This window comes from Drosophila pseudoobscura, chromosome X, assembly GCF_009870125.1.
Source record: "Drosophila pseudoobscura strain MV-25-SWS-2005 chromosome X, UCI_Dpse_MV25, whole genome shotgun sequence".
Classification (NCBI taxonomy): Eukaryota; Metazoa; Arthropoda; class Insecta; order Diptera; family Drosophilidae; genus Drosophila; species Drosophila pseudoobscura.
Genome location: NC_046683.1, coordinates 25,131,924 through 25,159,282, shown reverse-complemented (window position 1 = coordinate 25,159,282; position 27,359 = coordinate 25,131,924). Strand labels below are relative to the sequence as shown.

General features: G+C 39.1%; 1 protein-coding gene across 9 annotated transcripts in view; it reads left to right on the top strand.

Annotated features, from left to right (window-relative positions):
- tay (tay bridge) overlaps positions 1 to 27,359 on the top strand; it is a 79,267-nt gene that overhangs the window by 45,003 nt on the left and 6,905 nt on the right. For 7 of the 9 annotated variants that reach the window (XM_033384028.1, XM_033384027.1, XM_033384026.1 and 4 more), the window contains one exon: positions 14,072 to 16,277. In XM_033384028.1, coding sequence (XP_033239919.1) covers positions 14,072 to 15,317 — 1,246 coding nt within the window. In that variant the 3' untranslated portion in view covers positions 15,318 to 16,277. Of the gene's footprint in view, positions 1 to 14,071; positions 16,278 to 20,152; positions 20,234 to 20,304; positions 20,351 to 27,359 lie in introns of those variants that run through there. The other 2 variants (XM_033384031.1, XM_033384032.1) reach the window with 2 other exon arrangements.

The following is a 27,359-nucleotide window of genomic DNA, read 5'->3' as shown; positions in this document are numbered from 1 at the left end:
TAATGAGGTCACTGGATTCGACCTCACCAGAGGAAATTTTATGGAGAAAACAAATTATATGACAAGTCCTACGGCTTTCAAGAAAGTGCATGTTAATAAAACGCAGACGACTCTCATAAAAAGGATTGAAGAATAACGGGGACTCGGGATCACTATAGAAAAAACATAGCTTGACATCGTCATCATACATTAGGACTCGGGAATGAGTTAAAACTTGGGGTAGATTATTGATAAACAGGTTAAATAACAAGGGACCAAGATGGCTACCCCGACGAGACAAAAACAGGTTTAGGGAGAGAAGAGTTGAAGCAGACACGCTGAGAACGATTGCAAAGGTACGTATTAGTCCAGAGAAGTTTAGTTGGAAATCCGAGGAGAGATAAGTTGTTGATCAGAAGATTGTGATTAACTGAATCGAGAGCTTTACTAAAATCAGTATAAACTACGTCAGTTTGACATTGCTTTGCAAATCCGGCAGTTACGAAGGAGAAAAATTCAAGGAGGTTAGACGAAACGGAGCGACGTTTTACAAATCCGTGCTGTGATTCTGATAACAGGGACAGACACTGTTATGTAATTTAAGGAGAAAATTCAAGGAGGTTAGCCAAAACTGAGCGACGTTTTACAAATCCATGCTGGGATTCTGAAAAATGTGTTGGAGCTAAGAAGTAATACTTTTTCGAATGTTTTAGGTATGCCAGATAAATTAGAAATACAACGGTAGTTTGCAACATCTAAAGGGGGGGACTACTTTAATGAATGAGAAATATGTAAGATTCTTATATGTTTCCACCATATTTCGACCTTATTGGTTTTTTATGTTTTGAAAAAAAATACTCACGTGATGGACTAAATTCGACCTTGGATTCTGGTTCAGGGCCCCAAAATACATGCTCTGGTCAGCCGCGCACGACACTTTTTTGTGACGCTGTGTATTTAAGCTATAGCTACTGAGGCCGTAAGCTCACTAGGTTTTCATCCAAAACGTACCGTTTTCGTTTTTAGGTGCTCCCGTTTTCACAAAATTTGTTCATCGATTTGTTTCATTTTATCATGGTTCTTGGCAAACAAAAACAGATAACCTGGTTGCTTCGTGAAAAAATACAAATTCCTTTTATTTTTTCAATTGCTGATAAAAAGATAAAAGATAGATTAAAATAAATAAATAATATAATTCGCTAATTACACTATTCAACACCACATTTCCGTTGTGAACCAAATTGACTTTTTATGATAGATTAGGGGCTTTAAAAATGTTTAATGTTTTTTTTTCAAGGTGTGGTTTTGTATCTAAATATACTTCAAATCTGGTATTTTTCATGTTCTTTTCATAGGTTGTGCTTATTTTTTTGCACACCACTTAAGTGTCTTACTCCTGGTTGTATATAAATTTTACAATTATGAAAAGCTCTGAGTCAAACAAGACGGACAGACAGACATGGCTCTGTCGACTCGGCTATTGATGCTGATCAAGAATATATATACTTTATGGGTCGGAAACGCTTCGTTCTGGACGTTACACACATCCATTTTCCCCACAAAGCTAATATACCCCTATACTCTTTTTGAAGATCGGGTATACAAATAAAGCCCAATATACCATATTTTTCCAAGTTTTCAAAGCTAAAATTAGGGGGAAAAAAATATTGCAAAAAGTTGTCAATTTTGAATTTGATATTTTTTCTAGACGTAAGATTAAGCTTATATGTAGTTGCATTTATCAGATTTTCAGAATTTTAAAAGTTCAATACAACCTGTGCAAAGCGGGACAGCGACCCCATTTTTTTACGTAAATTAAAATAATAAAGCTAGAGACTTCAAATTTTTTACACAAAATATTTCCGACATATGTACACTACTGGCCAAAATAATAAGTACACGCTTATGAGCTTTCTTTCACGTCCTATAAAACTTTTCTAATAAACATAATTAAAAAATCAAATTTACTTTTAGTTTTCTAACCTACAATAGACTATAAAAATATTTATCATAAGCATTATTCATTTCAAATATATATATTTTATGATCGATTAAACCTTAAAATCATAAATAAGGGCTGGCCAAAATAATAAGTATAGCAATTCTCCAAAGCGATAAACTAAAAGCGTATCAAAATTTTTACACTTTTTCTTTTCGAAAAGCATTTTTACCAATTCGATGTTTTAAGTCACCCCAAAGGTTTTTAAATGGGTTTAAGTCAGGAGACCAAGCCTTCACCACCTTTGAGGTGTGCTTTGGGTCATTTTCTGGTAGAAAGACCCATCTGAAGGGCATGTTTTCCACAGCATTAGGTTGTATAATGTCTGTCAATATGTTTTTATACCCGAATTGGATCACATGATCAGTTATGCGATGTACCGGCTCAACGCCATGCCAAGAAAAATAGCCTCAGATACCTATACATCAGCCTCCGTTCTTAACCGTTTTCTTTGTGTACCGGAAGTCGAATTCTTTGCCTTTGGGTCGTTGTATACATCTTCTGGAGTCATTATCAAAAAGATTTAGTTTTGTTTCATCTCTCTATAATATATTATTCCACTTCTAAGACCCATCTGACCCAGACCATGCCAAATGATTTTCAACGACTTTTTGCATCATCTTCAAAATTTTTACTCGGAGTAAGGGAACTTTTTGGACTATACGTCCTGTTAGGTCTGTATATTGAAGTCTCCGACGAACCATCAGACCCGATTTTTCTTTGCCAATTTGAGCGGATATGGCCTTGGAAGATATGAACTGATCCTTTTTTGCAAGACTGATGATGCGGGTGTCCGTTGTTTGTAAAGATTTCTTCTTCCATCCTCGATTTTCAATAAGCACTTTAGATTTGAAAGCATTCTGAACCAAAAATACCGATCGTCCAAGACTTTTCGCAATTTCCCGGAGAATTTTCCTTTCTTTTTGAAGACTTATGGAAAACTTCCTTTCTTCAGGAGTACGGCCTATCTAAAGAATTTTTTTTAACTCTCATGTACTTAAATATGAAGGAAATCAATAAAAACCAACAATCCTTTGACCAAATCCTTATCCAATCCTTTCAAATATATAAATAGCACCAGTGTACTTATTATTTTGGCCAGACCAAAAATGCCCATTCTGCAAAAATGTATGAATAGAATTTTATTAAGATGGTTCCCCACTCTAAGTTTTGATTTAAATATTTGACAAGACTTAAAACTTTCCAAATATAAACAATTGGCATCCATACACTTACAAACATTCGAGCTTTTCCATAACGAACTAGCACGACACCGATGTACTTATTTTTTTGGCCAGTAGTGTATATATACATATACGGGCGCTAGGAGTTGGCGGGGTCAGAAAGGTCTAAAATTAAGATGCATATATGTGCTAGAATATGCTATTAAAATTCTTACAATTTAATATTTTTGTATTAAAACTTAATACACTTTTAAGGTTTTGTAAGTTACAACGAATTTATTATTAATCTTCTACATCTACATAGATTCGACTTTCTATGAAACCATTATTGTTGTTAATATTATTATACTAAATATTTTCAAAACATGGCAAAAGTTCAATAACAGCTTTCGGCAATGGGTCTTTTATATTTCAACCCAATCTTTTTATCAGATCATATATCATTGCTCTTTGGAAAACATCTATCATATTGTTGCGTCGTGAATCCTTTCGAGCATGTAATCATCTGTCACTCTTATAGTATTTATTGCGTGCTTTCGAGGCGTTTTCTATTATTTGGAAAACGTGAATTAAAACTCGGCCTTCAAAATTTAATAGACTGAGGAGTACGATTTAACCACAATATATTTCTAATATCATATATTAATTTGAGAGGAACCATTTTTGTCGCGGTTTAGTCCGGTTGTTTCGTCAAATCCATAGCTTGCAATTAGAGTCACACTTAAAATATTTCCAAAGTTTTCGAATATATCTTCTAGCATTTAAATTATGCGACAACTTTGTGGTTTAGAAGGCTTTGCAATGGGACTTGAGCAACTGTTTCGGTTACAGTAATATCAAGAGGCCTAAATTTAGATTTAGCTTCTCTTATTTTTTTGTAAACTGAAAGAAAATCACACCATTTTCTATTGCTGAGTTCGCGAATGTTGTAATATTGGCTTTTAGTTAACGAATTTTTTAAGCAGATATGCTAAAGCCTCATCCGACGTTAGTGATACCGACTCATTCTTTACGGTAAAAAGATTTTTTTGTTAACCGTATTGGGGTTTTTCGAAGTAAGAAATGTGTTTCAACAATTGAGCGGTGTCTTTTTCGTTGGATTTTTCGACCGAAAGAGCAAAAGCATGCACAAGAAGAGATACACTCCCCGACACTTGAATACGATACACTTTACACACAATGTACACTTTAGGCACCAATATTTCCGTCACAAGCCAAAGAAAACGGTGAATTTGAATTTTCCTCAAATCTCGATTCAATTTAGCATAACTTAAAAAAAAAGAATAATAGCAATATTCATCAAAGTAGATTGAGGAAAAAAATTTAATTGACATAACATAAAAACACCTCAACTTTGTTGCACACTTGATAAACTCGACTTAATGGAAAATCAACTGGTCCACGACGTTTTAGGATCTTGCTCAATAGCGCTCACACTGCTGTGAAAACGATCCAATCGTAATTCTTCTTTACTCCTCACTTCTTTTACTTCCTTGAGTCCTTATAAATATAAAAAAGAAACCCTTATGACCCTTCAAATTTAAATTTTTGTTCCTTTGAAAATGCTATATATATATAGTCTAAGTTTTCGTTCGTTGACTGAGGTTTTTTTTTATTAATTACAGTCCCTTATGGTGTGGAGTCTTCGAAAAAACATGTTTTATTATTTTAGCACTAGCTTAAAGTACAGTTTTAGATTTTTAAATCGAGTTTTAGTCGTGTTTTTTAGATGCGGCAAGCAGATGAGATCTCATAGAGGTCTGGGAAGTAGCAACTTTGGTTCGGTTTTTTATGTTTTTGCCATAATTTTACCCGTTCTTTATGAAATCACTCAGAGCAATTTTTTAAAATTTTTTTTCCTCAATCTACTTTGATGAATATTGCTATTATTTTTTTTTAAGTTATGCTAAATTGAATCTAGATTTGAGGAAAATTCAAATTCACCGTTTTCTTTGGCTTGTGCCGAAAATATTGGTGCCTAAAGTGTACATTTTAGTGTCTCGTATTCAAGTGTCGGGGAGTGTATGTTGTGATCTTGATCGCCAGCTAACTCTGATGCTAATTTTCTCTTCAAACGGGATCCAGCGTTTATATATTCAATTGGTGGGCGTCCAAATGATCTTGATGTTAAAGTCATAGAATTTGATGACGACGTTCTTTCAACTTTGATAACCATCTTCGACAAAAGCCATTTGTTATGCTTTTTATTAAATTTAGACATGCATTCATGCTTTTCCCGCTTTTTGCCAAATACTTTTGAATGTGTAGATAAAAGCTCCTTACTATATTATTTATTTCATAATTTTTCTCCGAGCTTATTTTGTATGCCTTCAGTTCTTCGAAAATCTAACTCGAAAAAGCTGCGGCGCTTCGAATATTCTCAATGTAAATACTAAGCAGCTTTTCATAAGTGAACACCACTTCACCTATAAATAAATTAAAATGCGCAGATCGGCGCAAAATGGCGTAAAAACTAGCTTTAGGATTATTTTATACACAGTTTGCACTACCATAATACATAATTACTTTTTCGCACAATTGCGCAAAAAATTAGTTATTGACCATAACAGACAGGCACATTGGTTCAGTATTCTCTACCTCTGGACGACACAAATTAGTAAACATAAAAACATATTAACAAACATGAGCACAAATTTTTTTAATATAATCAATCTACATACCCTGGCCTTTCTTTTCCATTACTTTGATTTATTATTATTATTATTATTATATAAAGCTAATAAACAGTTAAAACTAGGTATTAACAAGGTATGGGGCTATAGCTACTGAGGCCTTATATATAATTATATATATATATATATAATATTATTATTATTATTATTATTATATTATATTATTATATATAATTATACACTTGAGTATGTATGAATTTATATACATATGTACAGGATTGGTCTTATACGATATTATATGTTGTAATGGAATTATTATCTAGTATACTAGTTGTGTATATGTATATGTACAAGGATGATAGTTTTTGAGTTTATGTAGTGAATGATTTTGGATTGAACTAGGTAGTTTAGGATTATTTTTGCGTTATTGTTGTTAGGGTTGGAGATGTATTGCATGGGATCGGTGTTATGGAATATCTTTGTCGATAGAGGGCGGGGCATGTGTATGGTATGTGTCTTATGTCTATGGTTGGGTTGTGGCACAGTGGTCATGCGTTGGAAGATGTTTTATCCATGTAGTGGGCATTGGTGAATCTTGTGTGCCCTAGTCTCAGTCTGTTTAGGATGACTTGGTGTTTTCTGTTAAGGTTGTTTATGTTTTTGGGGGGAGGATGAGTGGAAGATAGATTGATAACTTGTTAGTACCAGGGGGAAGTCTTAGTGAGGAGGTCTGTTCGTTTCGATAGGAGGATTTTCTTAAGGAATAGTGAGATGTCGGGAATGTGTGAGAATTATGATTGGTGGTATATATGAGGGGTTATTTTTGGGAATAGTTTGGTGACGATGTTACGGATTGTGGTGGGGTGGTACGAGGAGTTGTTGGGATTGGTAATTGCGGAAATAGAAGAGAGTGAATATGTGCAGATAGCGTATCTTCGTGGCTTCGTGGATAGCTATAATTTCGCTGGAAAGGACTGAGGAGTACTGTGGAAGTAGTCCGGATTTTATGGTTGATGTCTCACTGCAGATGCTATAGCTGGTAATGCCTGCTGCTTTGGACCCGTCTGTGTATAGGAAGGTGTGTTGGTGGAGGTTGGATTTGATGGTGTGGAAGAGTTGGTGGAAGACTATTGGGGGGTGTGTTTGGCTCTGTCAATCGTGCTTAGCAGTCGGTGTTTTTTTTTATAGGTGTTTTGGGATTTAAGTTTTTATACTTAGATGCAATTTGGTAAGCTTTCATGGTAAACAAACAGTTTTTACTATCGCTTGCAGCTTATTAAAGAGCTGACTTTAAAGCGTTGCGTTAAAAAAAAATACACTAATTAATTTTTATATTTTTATACCCGATACTCAAAATGAGTATAGGGGTATATTCGATTTTTGGTGGAAATAAATGTGTGTAACGTCCAGAAAGAATAGTTTCCGACTCAATAAAGTATATATATATTCTTGATCAGCATTAATAGCCGAGTCGACTGAGCCCTGTCTGTCTGTCCGTCTGCCCATCCCTATCAGCGCCTAGTGCTCAAAGACTATAATAGCTAGAGCAACGACATTTTATATCCGGACTTCTGTGTTATGTCACTGTTACAGGAATATTTCTATACTTCGCCCCGCCCACTTCCGCCCCACAAAGAGCGAAAATCTGTGGCATCCACAAATCTCAGAGACTATTATGGCTAGAGCAACCAAATTTGGTATCAACACTCCTGTTAGATCTCACTATAAAACGTATATATTAGCAGCATCTGCCGGAGGAGAGCCATACTGACTAAGTATCGGGTATAAATGTAGAGTTACGGTCTCCGCAGCAACTCACAACGATCCCCCTCGTTATAGTTCATACCTTGACTAAGAAAAAATGAATTTTTCATTTCAATACATTACAGAAATGAAATATTGGCAGCCCATCAAATTCAGATGTTCGATTAACTTCGAGTTGGTGTAAGAATAGACGGAACCTTTTTCTTGATTTTGTGAGCTCGTTAATTTAAAGAAAGTGTGAATGTAAATAATTAATATGATCTTTCCAAAATTAAAGAAAAAACCAACTTGCCTGTCTATGGTAGATACAACCTGTCTGTGACATCTTGTTCCTAAATTTAACTATGTTAATTTTATGTAGAAAGTGTATATTTACTAACATTTATTGAATTATTAATAAATAAGTCCAAAAGAGGCTTGCCGAAATGCGGAAGAAATATGAAAAACTATGAAGAGCCATTTTAAATGGCTTTCGTCTAAAATAACCATTAAAAGCGTTTTAGTAGTAGCTCCTCTCCAGAAAAATTTACTTCTAGCCAATATATTGGCCGCCCATTCTGGCTCTTAGACCTGGAGGATTACAATTATGAGAGTGCCAAGGAGATAGCTCCATCCTTCTGTACGATTCCCTCATCGATATCATAACTTCTCATCATATCATTGAAAATGAAAATATTGCGCTTCAGAAGTTTGTAAATCGTTAACGAACAGTGGCCAAAAAAATGACCATATCCTACGGTCCAGCCCTGAAGATATAATTAACTTTTTAATTATAGACTGCCCAATTGGCGATGACATAACAGAAGAAAACAAGGCGCGGGCAGCTTACTCTGTTAAGTGTATGAGCGATAGATAGATTGATCTAAGAAACGGCTACGTTCGCCTAAGAGACCAAATACACTAAATGCTACGGAAGATGGAAAATATTATTTTATTTGGCTTCATGACCCAACAATTCATATGCATCAAAAAAATATTTTTTTTCTAGTATATGTAAAAAGAAATAATTTTTTTTTATTTATTTATATAAAGCTAATAACTAGTTAAAACTAGGTATTAACAGGGTGTGGGGCTATAGCTGCTGAGGCCTTAAGCTCACTATAGTATTAATTTACGTTTGAGGATGTATGTGCTTATATACATATGTACAGGGTTGTTTCTATACGTTATTATATGTTGTGGAGGAGTTATTATCTAAAATACTAATTGTGTATATGTATATGTACAGGGATGGTTGTTTATGAGGTTATATGTAGTGAAGGATTTTAGATTGGTCTAGATAGTTGAGGATTATTTTTGCGTTTTTGTTGTTAGGGTTGGAGATGTATTGCATGGGGTCGGTGTTATGGAATATTGAGGATCTTTGAAGAGAGAGGGCGGGGCATGCGTATAGTATGTGTCTTATGTCTATGGTTGGGTTGAGGCACAGTGGGCATGCGTTGGAGGATGTTTTATCCATGTAGTGGGCATTGGTGAGTCTTGTGTGCCCTAGTCTTAATCTATTTAGGATGACTTGGTGTCTTCTGTTAAGGTTGTTTAGGAGTTTGGGGGGAGGATGAGTGGAAGATAGGTTGATAACTTGTTGATACCAGGGGGAAGTCTTAGTGAGGAGGTCTGTTTGTTTGGATATGAGGATTTTCTTAAGGAATAGTGAGATGTCGTTAGAATTATGATTGGGGGTATATATGAGGGGTAGTTTGGAGGTAGTTTTGGCTGCGGTGTCAGCAATTTCGTTCCCTTTTATGCCAATGTGGCTGGGTATCCACATAATTGTTATTTTTGGGAAAAGTTTGGTGACGAGGTTACGGATTGTGGTGGGGTAGTACGAGGAGTTGTTGGGATTGGTAATTGCGGATATAGAGGAGAGTGAATCAGTGCAGATAGCGTATCTTCCGCGTTTGTTGCGGCTTAGTAAAATGGCTTCGTGGATAGCTATGATTTCGCTGGAAAGGACTGAGGAGTACTGTGGAAGTAGTCCGGATTTTATGGTTGATGTCTCATTGCAGATGCTATAGCTGGTAATGCCTGCTGCTTTGGACCCGTCTGTGTATAGGAAGGTGTGTTGGTGGAGGTTGGATTTGATGGAGTGGAAGAGTTGGTGGAAGACTATTGGGGGGGTGGTGTTTTTATCGTGTTTGGATAGGGTGATGTTGGTTGCTTTAAGGATGGTTGTCGTGTTGAATTTATTGGTGTTGGAGGTTTTAGTCGGGGAGAACGGTATGAGGTTATTCTGGAAAATTTGTTTGGCTCTGTCAATCGTGCTAAGCAGTCTGTGTTTTTTTTTTTTTGTTTTTTGGGAGTAAGTTTAGGGGGGTGTCTTTAGCGTGGATGAGGTTTTTAAATATTTTGCCAGTTAGAAAATCTCGCTTGTTTTCCAAGGTGTGTATGTTGGCTTCGGATAGAAGGTTGTTAGTGGGTGTGGTGCGGAATGCACCCAGGGCGGCTCTTGTTGCTGCGTTTATCGTAGATTTCAGCCGGTTAAGCTGGCTTTTTGGTGCGTAACCGTATATGGGGAGGCAGAAGTCGACTTTGGATATGATTAGGGATTTGATAATTTGTACAAGAGATGAGGTGTGGCAGTTGTATTTTAGGGACGCGAGGTGTTTGATAATGCCTAGTGGCTTAGCAAGGTCAACTTTGAGTTTGTTGATGTGAGAGATCCAGTTGTATTTGGTGTTGATTGTGAGGCCAAGGATTCTGAGTGTGTCGGTAGCTTGGATGGTTGTGCCACCGGTGAGTATCTTGGGTTTGCAGTTGTGTTTGCGGCATATATGAAGGAGTTGGGATTTTTCTTTAGAGAGGATTGAGCCTGAGTGATTGCACCAGTCGTCTATTTGGTTAAATATTGTTTGGAGGTTAGTTGTGGGACTTTTTTGTTTGTTGTGATTGATGAGTAGGTGGAAGTCGTCGGCGTACGCGCAAAATTTGATTTGTTTGTGGAGGGAGATGATATCGGTGAGTGAGTTGTAAGCTATGAGGAAAAGGATGACGGAGATTGGGGAGCCTTGGGGAATGCCATTATTTAGAGGGAAGATATTTGATAAGCTTCTGCCGGTTTTGACGAGGATTTTCCTGTTGGACATAAAGTTCTTAACATAATTAAGTATTCGTGGCCCTACTTTCCACTTTTTTAGTTGGTTTATTACTGTGTGAATACCAATTCTGTCGAAGGCTTTGGTGAAGTCTAGCGAGATGACTGTGAGGTGTTTTTTCAGGGCGATAGCTCTGGTAGCTAGGTGGTCTACATAAAGTAGACTGTCTAGTACAGATTTGCCTCTTTTGAACCCTAGTTGGTTGTTGTGGATCAGGTTGTTATTTAAAACAAACCACCACAACCTTTTTGCGACGATCTTGTCCAGAGTTTTGGCTAGGCATGAGTTTAGGGAGATGGGTCTGTAAGATTTGATATCGGTTTGGGGCTTTTGTGGTTTTAAGATGGGAAGGACTAGGCTGAGTTTAAGGGATTGTGGGATGGAGGAGTCGAGTATCTTGTTGTAGAGGGTTAGGATTCTGGTTTTGAGGGGGTAGGGTGAGTTGTTTAGCATAGAGTAAGAGATTCGGTCTAGACCAGGAGTGTTGCCTTTCAAGGTGGACAGTGCTGATGTGAATTCGATTAATGTTATGTCTTTCTCGATTTCTAGGGCTGAAGGTGTTGGGTTATAGTTAGAAGGTGTATTAATGAGGAGTTTGTTGGACAGGAATGTTTGGGAGAAGTTGAGGTCGTCTGCTTCTTCTGATCATGTCTGGGCAAAGGAGTTAGCTATTTCGGATTGACAGGTTGTTTGTGATTGGGTGTACGGGTTGTGAATGGCATGGATATTTTTAGTAGGGTTAAGACCGTAGAGACGTCTGATGTTGGACCATGTTGTGGTTGGATCTGAGTTTGGGTGTATATGGGTTGTGAACTCAAGGATCGATTTACGTTTGGCTTCTCTAATTGCTCTTTTTAAACACGCTTTTGCTTTTTTATATTCTATGATGTTATGGTTGCTAATGTTGTGCTTGAGGTAGTTCCATTTTACGACTTTGTCTCTTTTGAGGAGTGAAAGTTGTTTGTTCCACCAGGGAACAGTGCGGGTGAGAGAGAAGGTGGTGTTTTGTGGGATAGAAAGGTGGGCACTTTGGATAAGTATTTTTTTTATTAGGGCGGCTTCTCTATTGACATTGTTATCTGATTGGGTTGTGGAGATGGAGCGGGCTGCATGTTTCCTGAAGAGATCCCAGTCTGCGTTTTTGAGATTGAAAGTAGGTTTAGTGGTGAAGGCGGAGGGGGGATAGGGAGATGGAGTGTTGAATAGTGTAAGTAAGATGGGAAAGTGGTCAGAACCGTAAAGGTCATCTATCACTTGCCAGAGGATCTCTGGAGCAATTCTGGATGTTGCAAGTGAGAGATCGATGTGGGTAAATGTGTTGTGTGTTGAGAAGTGGGTCGTATTGTATGAGAAGTATTATCATTAAGTAGGATGAAGTTCGAGCGGTCTAGGAATGAGGCTAATGTTTTCCCTCTGCAGTTGGCCTTAGGTGAGCCCCAGTAAGGGTGCCAGCTGTTGAAGTCTCCTAGGACAATGGTGTGGTCGTTTGCCGGGCTAAGGACGTTTTGGAGGTTACGGGTGTTGAAGGATTTGTTAGGGGAGATGTAGGCGGATATGATATTGAGGTTTGATTTGGACCTTATGGTGACGCCTACTGCGTCAAAGTCTGCGTTGAGTTGAATTTGGGTATGAGAGATGGAGTTGTGGATGAGGAGAGCTGTGCCCCCGAAAGCATTTGTGGGGTTGTTGTTGCAGTAAAGGCTAAAGTTAATTGGGATTGGAAGTGAGATGGGGTTCGTTATGTGGGTTTCCTGTAATGCAATAATTTGAGGGTTGTGGGATTTCATGAGTGTTTGTAGTTCTATATAGTTATTCTTGTATCCGTGGATGTTCCATTGGATTATTTTGAGCATTATAAGTTAGTGGGAGTAGTGTTTTGTTTTCTTAGTGATAGGTCTTAGTAGTAATTACTAGTTTTGGTTGGTATTTAAAGATCGTCTTCGCTGTAAATTTGGTTTGCTAATGCATTATTTGATAAGAGGGCTAGGTTTGCGTTTGGGGTCTTATTTTTTTCAGTTTTATCTTTGGCTTTGAGGTGTTTGGTAACCAGGTTAAGTTTGTCTTTTTCCTTAGTCTGGCTTCTGAGTTTACGGTCAGAATCTTGGATAGTTTTCGAGTTTTTGGTGTTTTTAGCGGTTTCCGTAGTTTCGGTGTCCATATCCATTGCTTGTTGTTGACTGGGGGGGTGTAGTTGGGATGAAGTTGGCTTAGGGTTGATTGGATGTGTGTTTGGGGTGATGTCTCCGTAGTCTTTGATTGGTCTTATTTGGTGTGATTGGTTATAGGTGGGCGATGATGAGGTAGGTGTTTCAGTGAGATGAGGTTTTGGTTGTTGATGGCGGGCTACTTCAGCGTATGGTGTGGATTGATGTGGGTTCCGTTGATGGTAAATTTTCTTCGCGGTAGTGAAGTCTACTTTTTCGATTGATTTGATAATTGTGATTTCTTTTTGTTTGAGGAACTCAGGGCAATTTTTGTCTATGGGGCTGTGGTTGTTCAGGATGTCGGTGTTGAATTTGCAGTTACTGCAAAACTTTGGCTTAGAGCATAGTTCATCGTCAGCAGGGTGCACTTCTGAGCAGTTAGTACAGATCTTTGGGGATCTGCAGTATTTAGAAGGGTGGCCGTATTTTTGGCAGTTGTGGCATTTAAGGGGGCGAGGTGTTTGAGGACGTACGTTCACTCGTTCGTAACCGATCATTAGATGTTGAGGTAAAGTTGGTGTGTCGAATGTGATGATGATGAGTCCGGTTTCGTGGAGTACGTTGTCTTTCTGTTTAAATATTTTTGTTGCGTCAATGACTTTTTGAGGTTTGAGTTCTTTTTTGATTTCGTCTATATCAATGTTCCGCAAGTCGTTGGAGTAGATTACCCCTTTGGAGAAGTTTAGTGTTTTGTGTTCGGTTGCTGTTACTTCGAAGTCGTGGAATTTGGTGATTTTCATAAGTCTAGTAGCCTGGGCTGTACCTTTTGTTTTGACTAGAAGTGATCCGTCTCTGATTTTTTTGACCGAGTCTACTTCACCGCAACACTGGTAGTCTATGACTTTTTTTATTATGAAAGGGGAGGTGTTTTCGAAAGATTTGTTATCTTTTCTGTTTATTGATATGTATTTTGGTTCTAAGAATGTTGTTTTGTCCCACTGTGTGAGCAATTTTGGGTCTGGTGGTCGCGACATTGCGCTCGAGCTTGGGCTGCTGCCCGCTTCACTTGGATTTGTAACTGTTCACTTGGTGTGTTTGTTATTGGCTTTTTTGGAATTTGCTTTGTGCACTTAATGTTTTTCTGCGTGGATTTTGTTGTTAGATATGCGTTTGCTGTTGCTTAGCTGCTGGCGCGTCTTTACTTGACGGAGTCTAGACTGGCATTGAAAAAGAAATAATATTTATATATATATATATATATTTTTTTTTTTTTTAGATCAAATGCTATACAACGCAGTGTTGCATATCATTCATCACCCACTTCTGCGCCTAGTTGGCCTATAAAGTCTGATTCAGCTCTGGACAATGCACGACGTGAGGCAGAGGAACGCGAGCGGGAGTCACGAGAACGTGAACAGCGAGAGCGTGACCGACAGCGTCGCGAGCGCGAAGAGCGAGAACGCAAAGAAAAAGAAGACAAACTAAAACGGGAGCAACAAGAAAGAGAGAGAGAACGAGAACGCGAGCGTGATAGAAAAGAGCGGGAGCGCAGGGAAATGGAGCGCCGAGAAATGGAACGGGAGCGAATGTTGCAGCAGCAGCGAATTAATGAGAGTAATAAGCAAGTTGCAGCGGCACAAGCTGCAGCTGCCGTGCCAGCCCCTACACGAGATCGCTCTCCACATCGAAGTGTGGGAGAATTCACCTCGGAGATACGTATCAAAGAAGAACATACGCGCACAAAAGAAGAACAGGATATTATGCTAATGCGTGCATCGGCAGCTGCCGCCGTTGTTGGAGATCCACGCTACCATCCGAACTCGTTGGCAGCAGTACAGGCAAATGCAGCTGCTGCAGCCGTGCATCACCATCATGCTAACTTCATAGTGGCTGGGCGACATGGGTTACCACCGCCATCATCGCATCTTTCTCGAACTATGATGCCATCCAACTTAAGTGTCGGTGGTCCAATTAGTCATTTTGCTACTCCGGGTCCTCCAGGCTGGGGCATAGATCCGTACCGCGATCCGTATCCTATTCTGCGCTATAATCCCATAATGGAAGCAGCATTGCGGCATGAAGCAGAGGAACGTCAAAAAGCAATGAATATATATGCTGCGCAATCTGCTGCTCATTTGCGAGGTAAGGAGCCGAGTCCCATTCCACCTCCTTCAGCAGGGGCTTTGGGCCCTCCGTCGTCACATCACCGATTACAAACGTCATCTTTAGCCACCAGTGTCGGTCAACCGGATTCACAACCACCACTGCAAAGCTTACAACATACATCACTGTCGCAGCTGTCTACAGGTATAGTGGTCGGAAAGAGCCCCGCACCATCAACACCAATAGTCATTCCTGTCCAACATATGATTTCGGTCGATTCATTGAGCCACGCCACCGTGAATACAAAAAAAGAATCAGATCACACTATGGGCATAGTGGTAAGTGCCGCGGGGGTTGGTCTTAGTACAGTACCAGGCGGTCTCACGGGAATATCTCCAACATACCAACACAAAACTTAGGAAAAAGGCGATGTTATAATAGTTTCGGGAACTTTAACCCCTCTTTGAACATTCACAAGACCAGCTCCTTTCTTTTACCTAGAGTTATTTCAGCCTAATCATTTAAAAATAAAATAAATCGCAACGCGTTTGTAAAGTAATCAAAAAGAAGAGTGACACACAAAGTATTGTGTTTTTTTTTTATTTTTATTTTATATTAATTGAAAGCGCATAATAAGCTGTTAAAAGTGTTTTGTCCAAGAGTTAATTAAATTAAAAGGCATAAGAAAGTGAGGACTTCCAATTTCTTTAAACCCACACACTGACCCTCATATTTCGAAACTTGGTGGGTCCAACATAAATCTGGTCGCTTTGTTAAACAGCACTTAATACGAACTTTACTCATTTACATATTACTGAAAACTAGTTTAAACTAAATATTTACGTTCGAAAATTTAGTTTTAGTGCATTTATATTATTTTTATAAAGTGACATTAAGAATGGCCAAAAGAAATGTTGAAAATATCTTTTAATTTGATTGTACATATATAGAAAAACGATAAAAGAAATGATATACTAAATGTATTTCCGCAGAATGAAACTGATACAATCCAAACTATAAATTACATGATATACATATGTAAGTATGTATGTATAACTGTGACAGCTTCGATCCCTTCTTGCATTGTGTTTAAGGACATTAGCACATCTGCAATAAATGTAAAAATGAAAAAATCAATAATAGAATCATTGGTAACAAATAATATAAAGTTTTTCACTCGCCCATTGTGTTCCTGTTTGTTGTGGGTATTATACAAACATTTTTTGTAACTCCAAAGATAACACGGAATTTATTAATTTTAAAGACAAAACGCTTGTGGGAGCACTTAAGACATTTGTAAATCGACACGAACAAATATATATTGTATTTTGGTTTGTAAGTAAAGGCCTTTAAATATATTCAGATAATCCATAAAACTATTTCTTATGGAACTCCGCTTTGACTCGATTATATACATAGAGCAGATGAACCCGCCGCGACCTTGTCCACGTGCAATTTTTTTTAATAATAAATGTAAAAATGGATAACATAAATATGGATGGATCCTTTCTTGATTTCGCCGGTTCCGGCGATTTGACGAATTATTTTCGGTAGTAGTTGGTATTATACTATCAAAGACTATACACAAGGGACCAAAAAGCTGTTCTTCGTCTGTTCTTAGAAATCTTAGAAAAAATACACACTCTTTGGCGACGCGAAAACGTCCTATGGGTGTAAAAGTTGTAGAATTGCTTGCATTTCCGGACTATTTCGTGTACATTTCGTTTTCTTCCTTTTACTTTAAAATTGTTTGAGCAGTATGACACTTTGAAGTTGCTTGCCCCATAATATCTGAAGATCTGGTATTTTATATATGCCTTAGGTATTAGTTTTGTTTAATCTAGAATATATAAATATGATGAGCGGATATTACATGCATGACTTCACGTTGGAATAATTTTCTATTAGGATTTTCAAAGTGCGAAGTGTGTATAAGAAAAGTATTTTAATTGAATATATATATTTTTATTTACATATTGTAAATTGCACAGCCCCACAAAAAAAAGTGTCGTGCCCGTCTGACCAGAGTATCATATCCCTATCTACTTGGGGCGCCGAAAACGAACTTAAGGTCAGATTTTCTCCATTTGCTCCTTAGAAAACCAATAAGGTCGAATCATGGTGCAAACACATTTCAAAAATGCATCGGATTTGCTTGGATTTACGTTCTGAAACTGTGTGCAAAGCTTTTACCAAAAAACAAGCTATTTCAGTATTTTACCACAAAAACAGATCTTTTTTTTTCTCAAAAGTTGAGAGCACTGATTGATGTGTTATGCGTCGCCGCACTCATTTACTCGAAATCTATCGGCGTGGCATTCGAGTTCATTCAATTCATTTTGCGCATGGTTAATTCGAATGTCGGTTTTTTGTTCATGCATACCTCTAGTACACACATATGTGTGTGTACTTGTGTAGAGGCGCCGAATATTCAGCCGAAAACATGTCTATGCAAGTTAACAACAACTTGACAAAACATCAAAAACCGACACAGGCCGTTCCAGATAGAAAAACTTCTCGCCAACGGCGCACAGTGGTGATTTAGACGAAAAGACGTGGGAAAAGTCGTAGTTTTTTTCACTTTGGATAAAGTCAATGCACGTATCTAGAGAATTTTCCAAAGCTTTTAAAAATCAAACTTTCAAAGTATTCAGACTTTTAGTTAAGAATCCTGTTAAATCCCATACAAAATCATATTTTGACCTTTTTCGTTCGAGGTTGTGGCAGGTAAATCGGTATAGAAGCTAAACGGCTCCGAAGCGCAGAAAGGGCTTTTAGACTTGGGTAATAAATAGTTCAAAGAACATATGCAAAAAAATTTGTTGCTAAATGCAGTCCAAGTCAAAGAAAAACTGCTCAAAATGTAGGTACTAATGAATTCTTATGCTCAGGTACACTCAATATTAGAATAATTTTCCATTTCGCGCTACCTCAATAATGTTGTTGGTTATGAATGAATATGCAGGCTAGTACCTTTACCTGTCTTTTTGACCAGGTTTTGCATGCAAGAATTACATGTAAGGAGTTCATTTTAAAACTTGCATATACCATTCCGCGAGAGGGAGACAAGCTCCCTTGAGCTGACAACAGCTCGCCAGCTAAGGAAATACAAAAGACTAGGAAAAAATTATTCAAGAACAATTCTTAGACAAGCTATCATTAAATGTGGACTGCCCCAAGCAAGGATTTGGAAACACAAACGATGGAAAAAACGAAATAACTGCAAAAATAACTGGGGTGGACATTGACATTATCAAAAGAGTGGGTGTCATTTTGAATATTTTTAACTGCAAAGAAAAAATAAATGCCCGAAAGTTTGGTGAATATGCCTCGAAAACTGCAGAGCTGTTACTGGAAAAATATCCTAAAAGGAAGCTAACTCGCACGCCTCCTAAAATACTGACACATGGTCAAATTTTATTTGAACGTCAGAGCCTGCCAATTGGAGAGATGTCAGAGGAAGCCCAGGAAATGAGAAACAAAGATTACAAAAAATACAGGAAAATGAATACGTACGACTTAAGCAAAACCAAGACCTTTTCAACACGTTGGCAGCCTCTTTAGATCCATATATTTCATCCATTAGATATGTGAGATATGTTATTCTTCAGAAATGACAAGTTTATTAGATATTCCTCCCACTAAACAGGAAGTAAAGGGTTATTTTACAGAAACATTATTTACATTTTTATAATTTAGGTTAACTTGAAAATTAAATACAAAATAATATTTTATAGTAAAAAACACTATAAAAAGTACTTTATCGGTACAAAAATGAATAATATTTTACATAGGAAAATATGCACCAGCAATAGAGTTCAACTTGAACCCATTATTGTGAAGCTTTTAGACATTGCAGCACAATGTTCTTAAGCGGATTATATTTTGAAAGTTTTTTCTTTCAAATGTAGTTTGTTTCATGAAAATATCTTTTTTTGTTCAGAATATATAACATGTAATATATAGCGCTGCCCTCATAGGGCTCGAAAGTTTTATAGGCCGCCAGCGCTGCCTGGCGCCAAGCCACATAATTTTCCTGTTTGCCGTCGAATTCGGGGACGGACTTAACCATGTCCAATGGCTGATCACACTGGACAGCGGGATTTATTGCTATGTCCTTATACGCTTCAACTTTCGGGGCAGGTGTACCTTAGTCAACTGAGCAATCTCGGCTTGTAATTGCTGTAACCTGGTCTCGAACCGCGAGGCCTGATTTTGCAGTGCAGCCTCTATAGCTGCTGCGAAAGTAGCCGGATCCATGATGTCAGGGGAACGTTCGTTGCTTCCAGTCAAATGGAGGCCCCTCAGACACAAACGTAAACTATCGTCGCTATCGGATTTTTCTTGCTTGCTATCCCCTGGGTCTTGCAGGTCCCCACACAGTGAAACTAAGCTATCGGACCGCTTAAAGGACTTGAGGTCACTATTGGAACTGTTAGGGCTATCGCCCATTAGGAACTTCTTATTTTATTTGTATTTTTTATGTTTTTAATGAATTTGATTTTGATTTTAAATATCTCAGCTGCACCACTCAGTACTATTTTAATTATCGTTCCTCGTTGGAGGTCTTAGACAATCTAAATTTACATGAAAATGAAATTCTTAATATTAAGTCCCCGGCCGCCGGCTGCGCAGTCGCCGGTGCATTAATCTGCTGACATGGCACACACGCCGGTGTTATGTTGAGCAGCTGCAGTTTCCCACGTTCCACTGCCCCATAGTTTTGTTGTTGGGCTGTCTGGGCAAGTGTCTCTGTCAACGCAGCAACTCTCGTGTAACGCGACGAGGCATGTGCTGTATTTGGCTCATATGAAAATGTTTAAGCTCATTGACCCGCTGAAGGGTCGAGAACCAAATGCAGAGGGAGGGGTATCCGACTGGATCGGATAACTTATAAAGCAAAACCCCCACATTTTCTTTACCGATCAGATCGGTATAGATCAAATCCATTACACAAAATGACATTATCACATAGATGCGGCATAAGATTGTTCAAAAATATTTCGCAACTCATTAATCTTACCATACAGACTCTGAGCATATGACACTCTGGCATCTGGCATCTTTTTGTTTTGCCAGCGTACGAATCAATATCCTACTATTTGTGGAAGTCTATTCATATAATTAAAATCACTTCTAACTCTATAAAAACACTAAAACTTAAACATTAATATTAACATACTACTAAGGCTAAGAAAGATATAATACAGAAGAAAGTAATTGAAATTCGCATTAAAATTTTTTGAAATTTTAGTAACGAAAAAGGTTGTTCTGGCCTGTTTCAACTGGCCTGTCAACTTCACCTGGATCACCTGCTGCAAAGTAATCTTCGGAGGTATGCCGTAACAATTTTGTTTTAAAGTGATATTTAATATGTATTTTATATAATTATCATTAACTTACCAGCTCTGTGGGGCTAGCTTCTGATTCGCATTAGTACGCCATGGTCGTACCAATCATGCTTAGGTAATTATGTGGCACTCCGTAGTCAAAACAGTACTTTCCAAGTCTGCGTAGGCCATACCTCTATATTTAAATAAAAACAAGTAATATTTTGTCACTTACAATACAGTTTTATCCTGTGTACAAGAATGCTATTGGTCCTGCTTAGTTTCATGGAATTCCTTAGTTTTGTCTTAACCAGGTTAATATGCCTTAATACGCGCTCAATTTTCGCGTTTGACCACGGATTATTGCAGTAGGTTATTGCAGTAGGCAAGCTAATGTTCCAAAAAATAAGGCTTTGGTAATTTATATATTAATATACTTGCTTATTTTATCTTTTCATCTGCACGTACTCGTCGCTTACAAAAAGTGAGCTCAATTAAGGAGGGAGAAGCAAAGAGCGCAAAAATTAGTACATGACGCCATTGTAATATTCAGCTTTTTCATGTCCTCTTTTGCACACATTGCGAGAGCATTTGCAGTGCTGTTGTAGCTGTTTTCACCAGAATCTTTGTAGAAGTAATCCTCCAAAACCTAGGGCTATCGCTGAAATGTTCTCTCTTTATTAAATTAATATGGCTATATTTGCATTCAATTTCTGACGTTTTTTCAACTTTAAGGTAATCAACAATTTAGCTAATTCCATTTTTTTAACGCACATTTTTTTGGTTGACGGAAAAAGGTAAAAAATAATTATAAGGCCATATTTTCTTACTTTTTTTGTAACCGGTGGCAACATCAAAAAAGTTGAAAAAAATCCAAGAACATTTATTAAAAATCCAGAATTCCCGCAATTCACAAATTATTCCCGTATTTCGTCTTCAAAAAAGCCAGATCTGATGGGAAAAACGCGTAATCGGCAATACTGTATGCACGATCGCCCGACTAGTAAAATAGTCGATATTGCTTTTCCTTTTTTCATTTTCATCGCATCTTTGGAAACAGAAAGAATCGTTACTCATTAATATAAAAAGCAGCCTGCGATTCGAATTCCATTAGGTCCAGTGATAGAAGTTTCTTCGATTCCCTACGATAGTTGCCAACAGCTCGCAACAACGCCGCCTTCTCTTTTACACTCTCTAGTCACAGGATTATCACTGAATCAACCGCTGTTTCGTGAGTTCTCTGTTGGATCCTAAAAATTCCTTTCAGTAAACATTCTGTCCAGGGCTTTTTGTATTTTATCTGGTATTTCTTTAGAACTCTTCGAACATTTAAGATCAGTTCCAGATGGTTCTCTCAGACGTTTTGATACTGGAGCCCTGTTCAAACGTTTTTCCGTTAGATAATTTAGAAGCATTTGGATATTAGAACAGATGATTAAAATGTCTTAAAAGCTATTGAATACTACTGCCCCGAACCCCCGAGTCATTATTTTAAAACTGTAGCATAATCAGAATAAAGAATAAAAGTTTATGGGTAATAATATTACTGTTCGGGCGAAGCCCGAATGTAAATTTTGTACCATCGTTCTATTGCCTATCAATTCACTTTCCTTTCCATTTTGGTCATTATACTAAACTAACGTACCGTAAGCGTAGCTTTATCTATGCTCGCTCAGCAACATGCCCTCATTTAATCATCTAGTTTTTATCTATGCTCGCTCTTGTTATCTTTTCTTTCCTATGCCGTCGCTGGGCCGTCAGCAGCTGCGCCTGCTCTAGCAGTTACCGCTTGATATAGTTGGTGAACAGACCTTTTTTGTCCCCAAACTATTACTTTGGCTCGAGATCGGCTCGCTTGCCTCATCCAAGTGTATCACTCTAATACTATTGCAAAAGGCTCTGGCATCTTCGGCCACCCTCAACACACAAAATACCTATAATAAAATTTATAACGTTTCGGAAACTATTAATTCGTGAAACTATTGAACAATCATAGTCAGCGAAAAAGCTCGTTGTCTCAACATTTGGTGACCACGACGTGATCGTCAATAACAATTTAGAAATAAACAATTATAAACAGTGAAAATTATCCACTAAACATAACTGTTCGCGAACGCGAAGCGGTTAGTTCCCATTTCGTCGCGCGCTTGCTTACAAGCACTAATACAGCTACGTGCATTAGCGGCTTCGGGATCGCTGCACTTGCGCTTGCATACCAAAAAAAATCAAACGGTTGGTTCTTCTATTCTTCTTTGTGCTTTGCTCGCTGCTGCCTGTCGAAAATGGATGAGTCTAATGACTTGACGGAAAACAGGGTGTATTTTTACAAACTAAAGGCGCTCTCAATATACAACAAAGCCGTTTCACTTCGAGAGACGATATTGAATGATGAAAACAACCCAATCAGTATACATGCGCTAAGTGTTCATTTAAAATTCTTGGAAAAAATGTCCGACTCATTTAGTGTTACTCATTCTTATTTAGAAGAGCTTGATGTAAGCGAAATTGGCAGCGAGTTAAGCAACAATTTTGAGGATTTGGCGATGGAAATCGAAGTTCGTATTCGCTCAACACTTCGCAGGACTACCCAGAACATGCCGCATCACTCAACGATACGACCCGAGCTCAATGTTACTGCCTCCGGAACGATATCATATTCCTGACATTAAACTTCCCACTTTTCGTGGAGGTTATACTAAGTGGGCAGACTTTTACTCGATGTTTAGCACAGTAATAGATCAGGAGCCCTTTCTATCAAAGATTGAGAAGTTCCAGCACCTGCGCTCCTGTTTGGATGGACCTGCCCTGGAGGCTGTTCGCTCTTTGGAAGTATCGGAGAGCAATTATGATATTGCAGTGGACATTTTAAACAATCGTTTCAATAATAAACGTTTAATCTTTCAGGCACACGTCGCTGAGATTCTGAGGCTAGAAAAGGTTGAAGATGGCTCAACTACAAAGCTACGTACTTTATCGGACAAGCTTCATTCTCACATGAGAGCGCTTAGGTCGATGGGTACCATGGAGGAAATAGCAGGATGCATCATCGTTCACTCCACATACAAGTATCTCGACTCTGATACCAGGACCAAATGGGAGGAGCTGTTACCCCCTTACGTCATACCAACATGGGACCATTTTTCGGTTTTTTTGGAGAGGAGATGTCAAGCCATGGAGACCATGGATGTTGATGTTGATTATGTTGATTCAAACCCATAGCAGTTAGGTTGGAAAACATAAACGAATCACTCATTCAAAACACAAATACAATTGTATTGGAATGCGTATTCTGTGATAGTAAAGGGCATAACATTTACAGCTGCACTCGCTTTGGAAACCTTTCGCCATCTTTGCGTCAAGGAAGCTTAGAGTTTGCTTCAACTGTTTGAAGAAGGGACATCGGAATACCTCCTGCAGTTCAGGCTTTTGTCGCACATGCGGTGAAAAGCATCATACCCTTTTACATATCAACAATCCGCTGCCTACGTCAGTTAACACGGAACCTGCAAACGCTACTACGTCTCCTATTCAGACAGACTCATGCTCAGGCCCCAATCTTTCAAGTTCTCTTGTTGCCGCTTTATCACCATGCTCGCCTCCTGCTCAGAATCTTAGCTTAGACGTAGTAGCCACGACAGTCATTATGATAAAGAGTCGATTTGGTGATCTTCTTCCTTGCCGGGCTCTTCTGGATTCAGGCTCTCAGAATAATTTAATAACCTCTCGCTTTGCTCAGAAGCTTCAGCTGAAACGAGACAAAGGGTCGGTATCAGTATCCGGTATCGGTGCTGATTCGGCATTTCATACGGAAGTTTCAGTTAATTTGGTCATTCAATCCACGATTTCCGATTACTTCACGAGTCTCACAGCTCTCGTTGCTCCGCGTATTACAGGAAACCAGCCTGCTCCTTCATTTGATGTATCCAAATGGGAAATGCCATCCAATATCAGCCTTGCTGACCCATACTTCAACAAATCTCAGCGCATCGATGTACTTATTGGAGCCAGCTTATTTTACGACATTTTATGCGTTGGACAGATCAAATTGGAGAGGGGACTTCCTATAATACAAAAAACCCGTCTCGGCTGGGTTGTCCCAGGTGGAGGTCATTACTCCCACAGCTCAGTGCTCCTAGCTGCCTCTAGTTCGTCGGAATTGAGTCAAACGCCTACCGTTGGTTTGGATGAGCTAGTGAGAAGGTTCTGGGAAGTGGTCCACGGTCCCGCTACAGAAACAACAAAGGAGGAAATTGCTTGCGAGGAACATTTCAAAAAACATTGCGGTCGGCTTCCAAGTGGCGAGTACTGCTTTCAATTGCCTTTAAAGCTGAGTGACAGTCTTCTTGGAGATTCTTATCAACAAGCATATCGGCGATTCCTCAATCTAGAGCGCAAGTTGGTTCGCAAACCACTTCTCAAGGCCCAATACGCCGCATTTACAAAGGAATACGTCGATTTGAATCACATGTCCCCTGTCAAAGGTGACGCACTTAAACAATGCAAATTTTTTCTTCTTCATCACTGCGTCTTAAGAGAAGACAAAACCACAACAAGACTCCGAGTAGTTTTCGACGGATCCGCTTGTACATCTACAGGATATTCCCTGAACGATATATTGATGTCAGGCCCAACAATTCAGCCAAAGTTAGTTACGACTCTTCTTCGATTTCGTACCGTTCGTATAGCATTGACTGGTGAAATTTGTTAAATGTATAGATGCGTCCGTGTCTCGCCCCAAGATAGTTTTCTGCAGTGCATACTTTGGCGTGACTCACCCCTCGAGGAGCTAAGAACATTCAAGCTGGATACCGTGACCTATGGAACGAAACCAGCAGCATTTCTGGCCGTCCGTTCTATGCACCAACTAGCGGCAGACGAGAGTTCGTCATATCCAATTGGCTCTGAAGTTGTGCTGCGGGACTTTTATGTGGATGATTTGCTAACGGGGGGAGATACTACAAATGAGGTGCTGGAAATAATTCGCCAGGTGTCAGGACTCTTAGCCAAAGGAAATTTCAAGATCAGGATTTGGTGTTCCAACGATACATCTGTACTCGATCAAACACCCCTTGAAGATAAGGAAACATTTGTTAAATTTACTGATGGCAGCGATGTAACCAAGACGCTAGGTTTAGCATGGAATCCCACTTCGGATGAGCTATTATTTTCATTCTGTCCCAATCAAGTCCCTTCGAAACCAACTAAGCGAGTTGTATTGTCAACTATTGCACGATTTTATGATCCACTCGGACGTATAGGGCCAGTAATTACTAAAGCAAAAATATTTCTACAGCAGCTGTGGAAAGAAAAGCTTCATTGGGATGAAAGTCTGCCAGTCTCCTAACGCACAACTTGGATTCTTTTATCTTCCAGATCTCGTGTAGCGCCACTGAAGACTATGACAATACCCAAGTTAGAATTATGTGGGGCAGCGCTATTCGCTCAGCTTATGCATGAAGTGTCTTTGATGAACTTCAATTGCTCTTATTATTGCTGGTGTGACTCCACAGTCGTTTTGGCTTGGATCAAGAATCAACCATCCAACTTCAATGTATTTGTCGCTAATAGACTTTCTGTTATTCAGGAACTCACATCTGGAATGTCTTGGCTGCAAGTGCCAACTGATCTAAACCCTGCCGATATGCTTTCTCGAGGATCATTACCAGCTGAGCTCATCAATTCTCATCTTTGGAAGTATGGACCTACATACTTGACAGCCAGTAAGGATCAATGGCCAAGTACGCCTGCTCTTCCAGAGCCGGTTTGGGAGGCACGAAAAACCATACTGGAAGAATCAAAGTTTGTGAATTCCTTCCCCAAAATGCAACGAATTTTTGCGTATGTATGCAAATTCATTCATCGACGAAAGTCTGGAATAACTGTGGAAGACTTGCGTTTGGGAACCGAACTGCTTCTTCGTCTTACTCAGCAATCTCGTCTATCTACTGAAATAAGAGCCCTGAAAACGCGAAAGGACATCAAGGCTTCAAGCTCGATCGTCTCGCTTTCGCCAATTTTAGATGATTGCGGTTTGCTTCGAGTTGGAGGGCGTCTTAAAAACTCTACCTTGGACTTCGAAGCACGGCATCCCATAATATTGCCCAAGAATCATTCCATCACTTCTGCTCTGATACGGCACTTACACGAAAAACACCTTCACGCTGGACCCCAGTCGCTATTAGCCATCATTCGTCAAACGTACTGGCCAATCGGTGGAAAGACCGTAGCACACGTAATCCAAACGTGTGTCAGATGCTTTAGAGTGAAGCCTCGAACTCTCGAGCAAATAATGGCAGATCTTCCGGTGGACAGAGTCAGCGAATCTCGTGCATTTTTAGTTACCGGCGTGGACTATTGGGGTCCGTTCCTGTATAAATCAGAAGTTCGAAACCGGTCCCCACTAAAGTGCTACATGAGCATTTTTTTATGCTTCTCCACCAAGGCGGTTCACATCGAGCTTGTGAAGGATCTTACAACGTCTACGTTCCTCTCTGCTCTTCGCCGTTTCATTTGCACCCGTGGAAGACCGATTCGTATTTGGTCAGATAATGGCACAAATTTTGTAGGAGCGCGGAACGAACTGGCGGAACTTAAGTCGCTGTTCCTAAGCGACAATCATCAAGAAGCCGTGCATCAAGCTTGTATCACCGATTGTATCGATTGGCGTTTCATTCCTCCTAGATCGCCACATTTTGGAGGATTGTGGGAGGCGTCAGTCAAGCTTGCTAAACATCATCTTCGACGTGCCCTTGGATCCAGGCTTCTTGGATTTGATGAGCTGCGCACTCTCGCGTGCAATATCTGTGCAATCATTAAGTCAAGGCCATTCTTTCCTCTTTCAGAGAACCCTGCAGATCTCGATGTACTCACGCCCAACCATTTTCTGGTTGGCGCCCCCATCACAACCTTCTTGGAGCCTGACTTGGTTCATTTAAACGTCGATCGCTTGGACCGTTGGCAGAAGGTCACACAGCTTCAGCAAATCTTTTGGTCTCGCTGGCGCCAATCGTATTTAACCAGTCTTCAAGAAAGAACGAAGTGGCGCACCCGGAATCCTGAGCTTCACGTCAATGATGTAGTTCTTGTTAAGGACGAGAACTTCCCTCCTCTGAAGTGGCCTCTAGCGAGAAT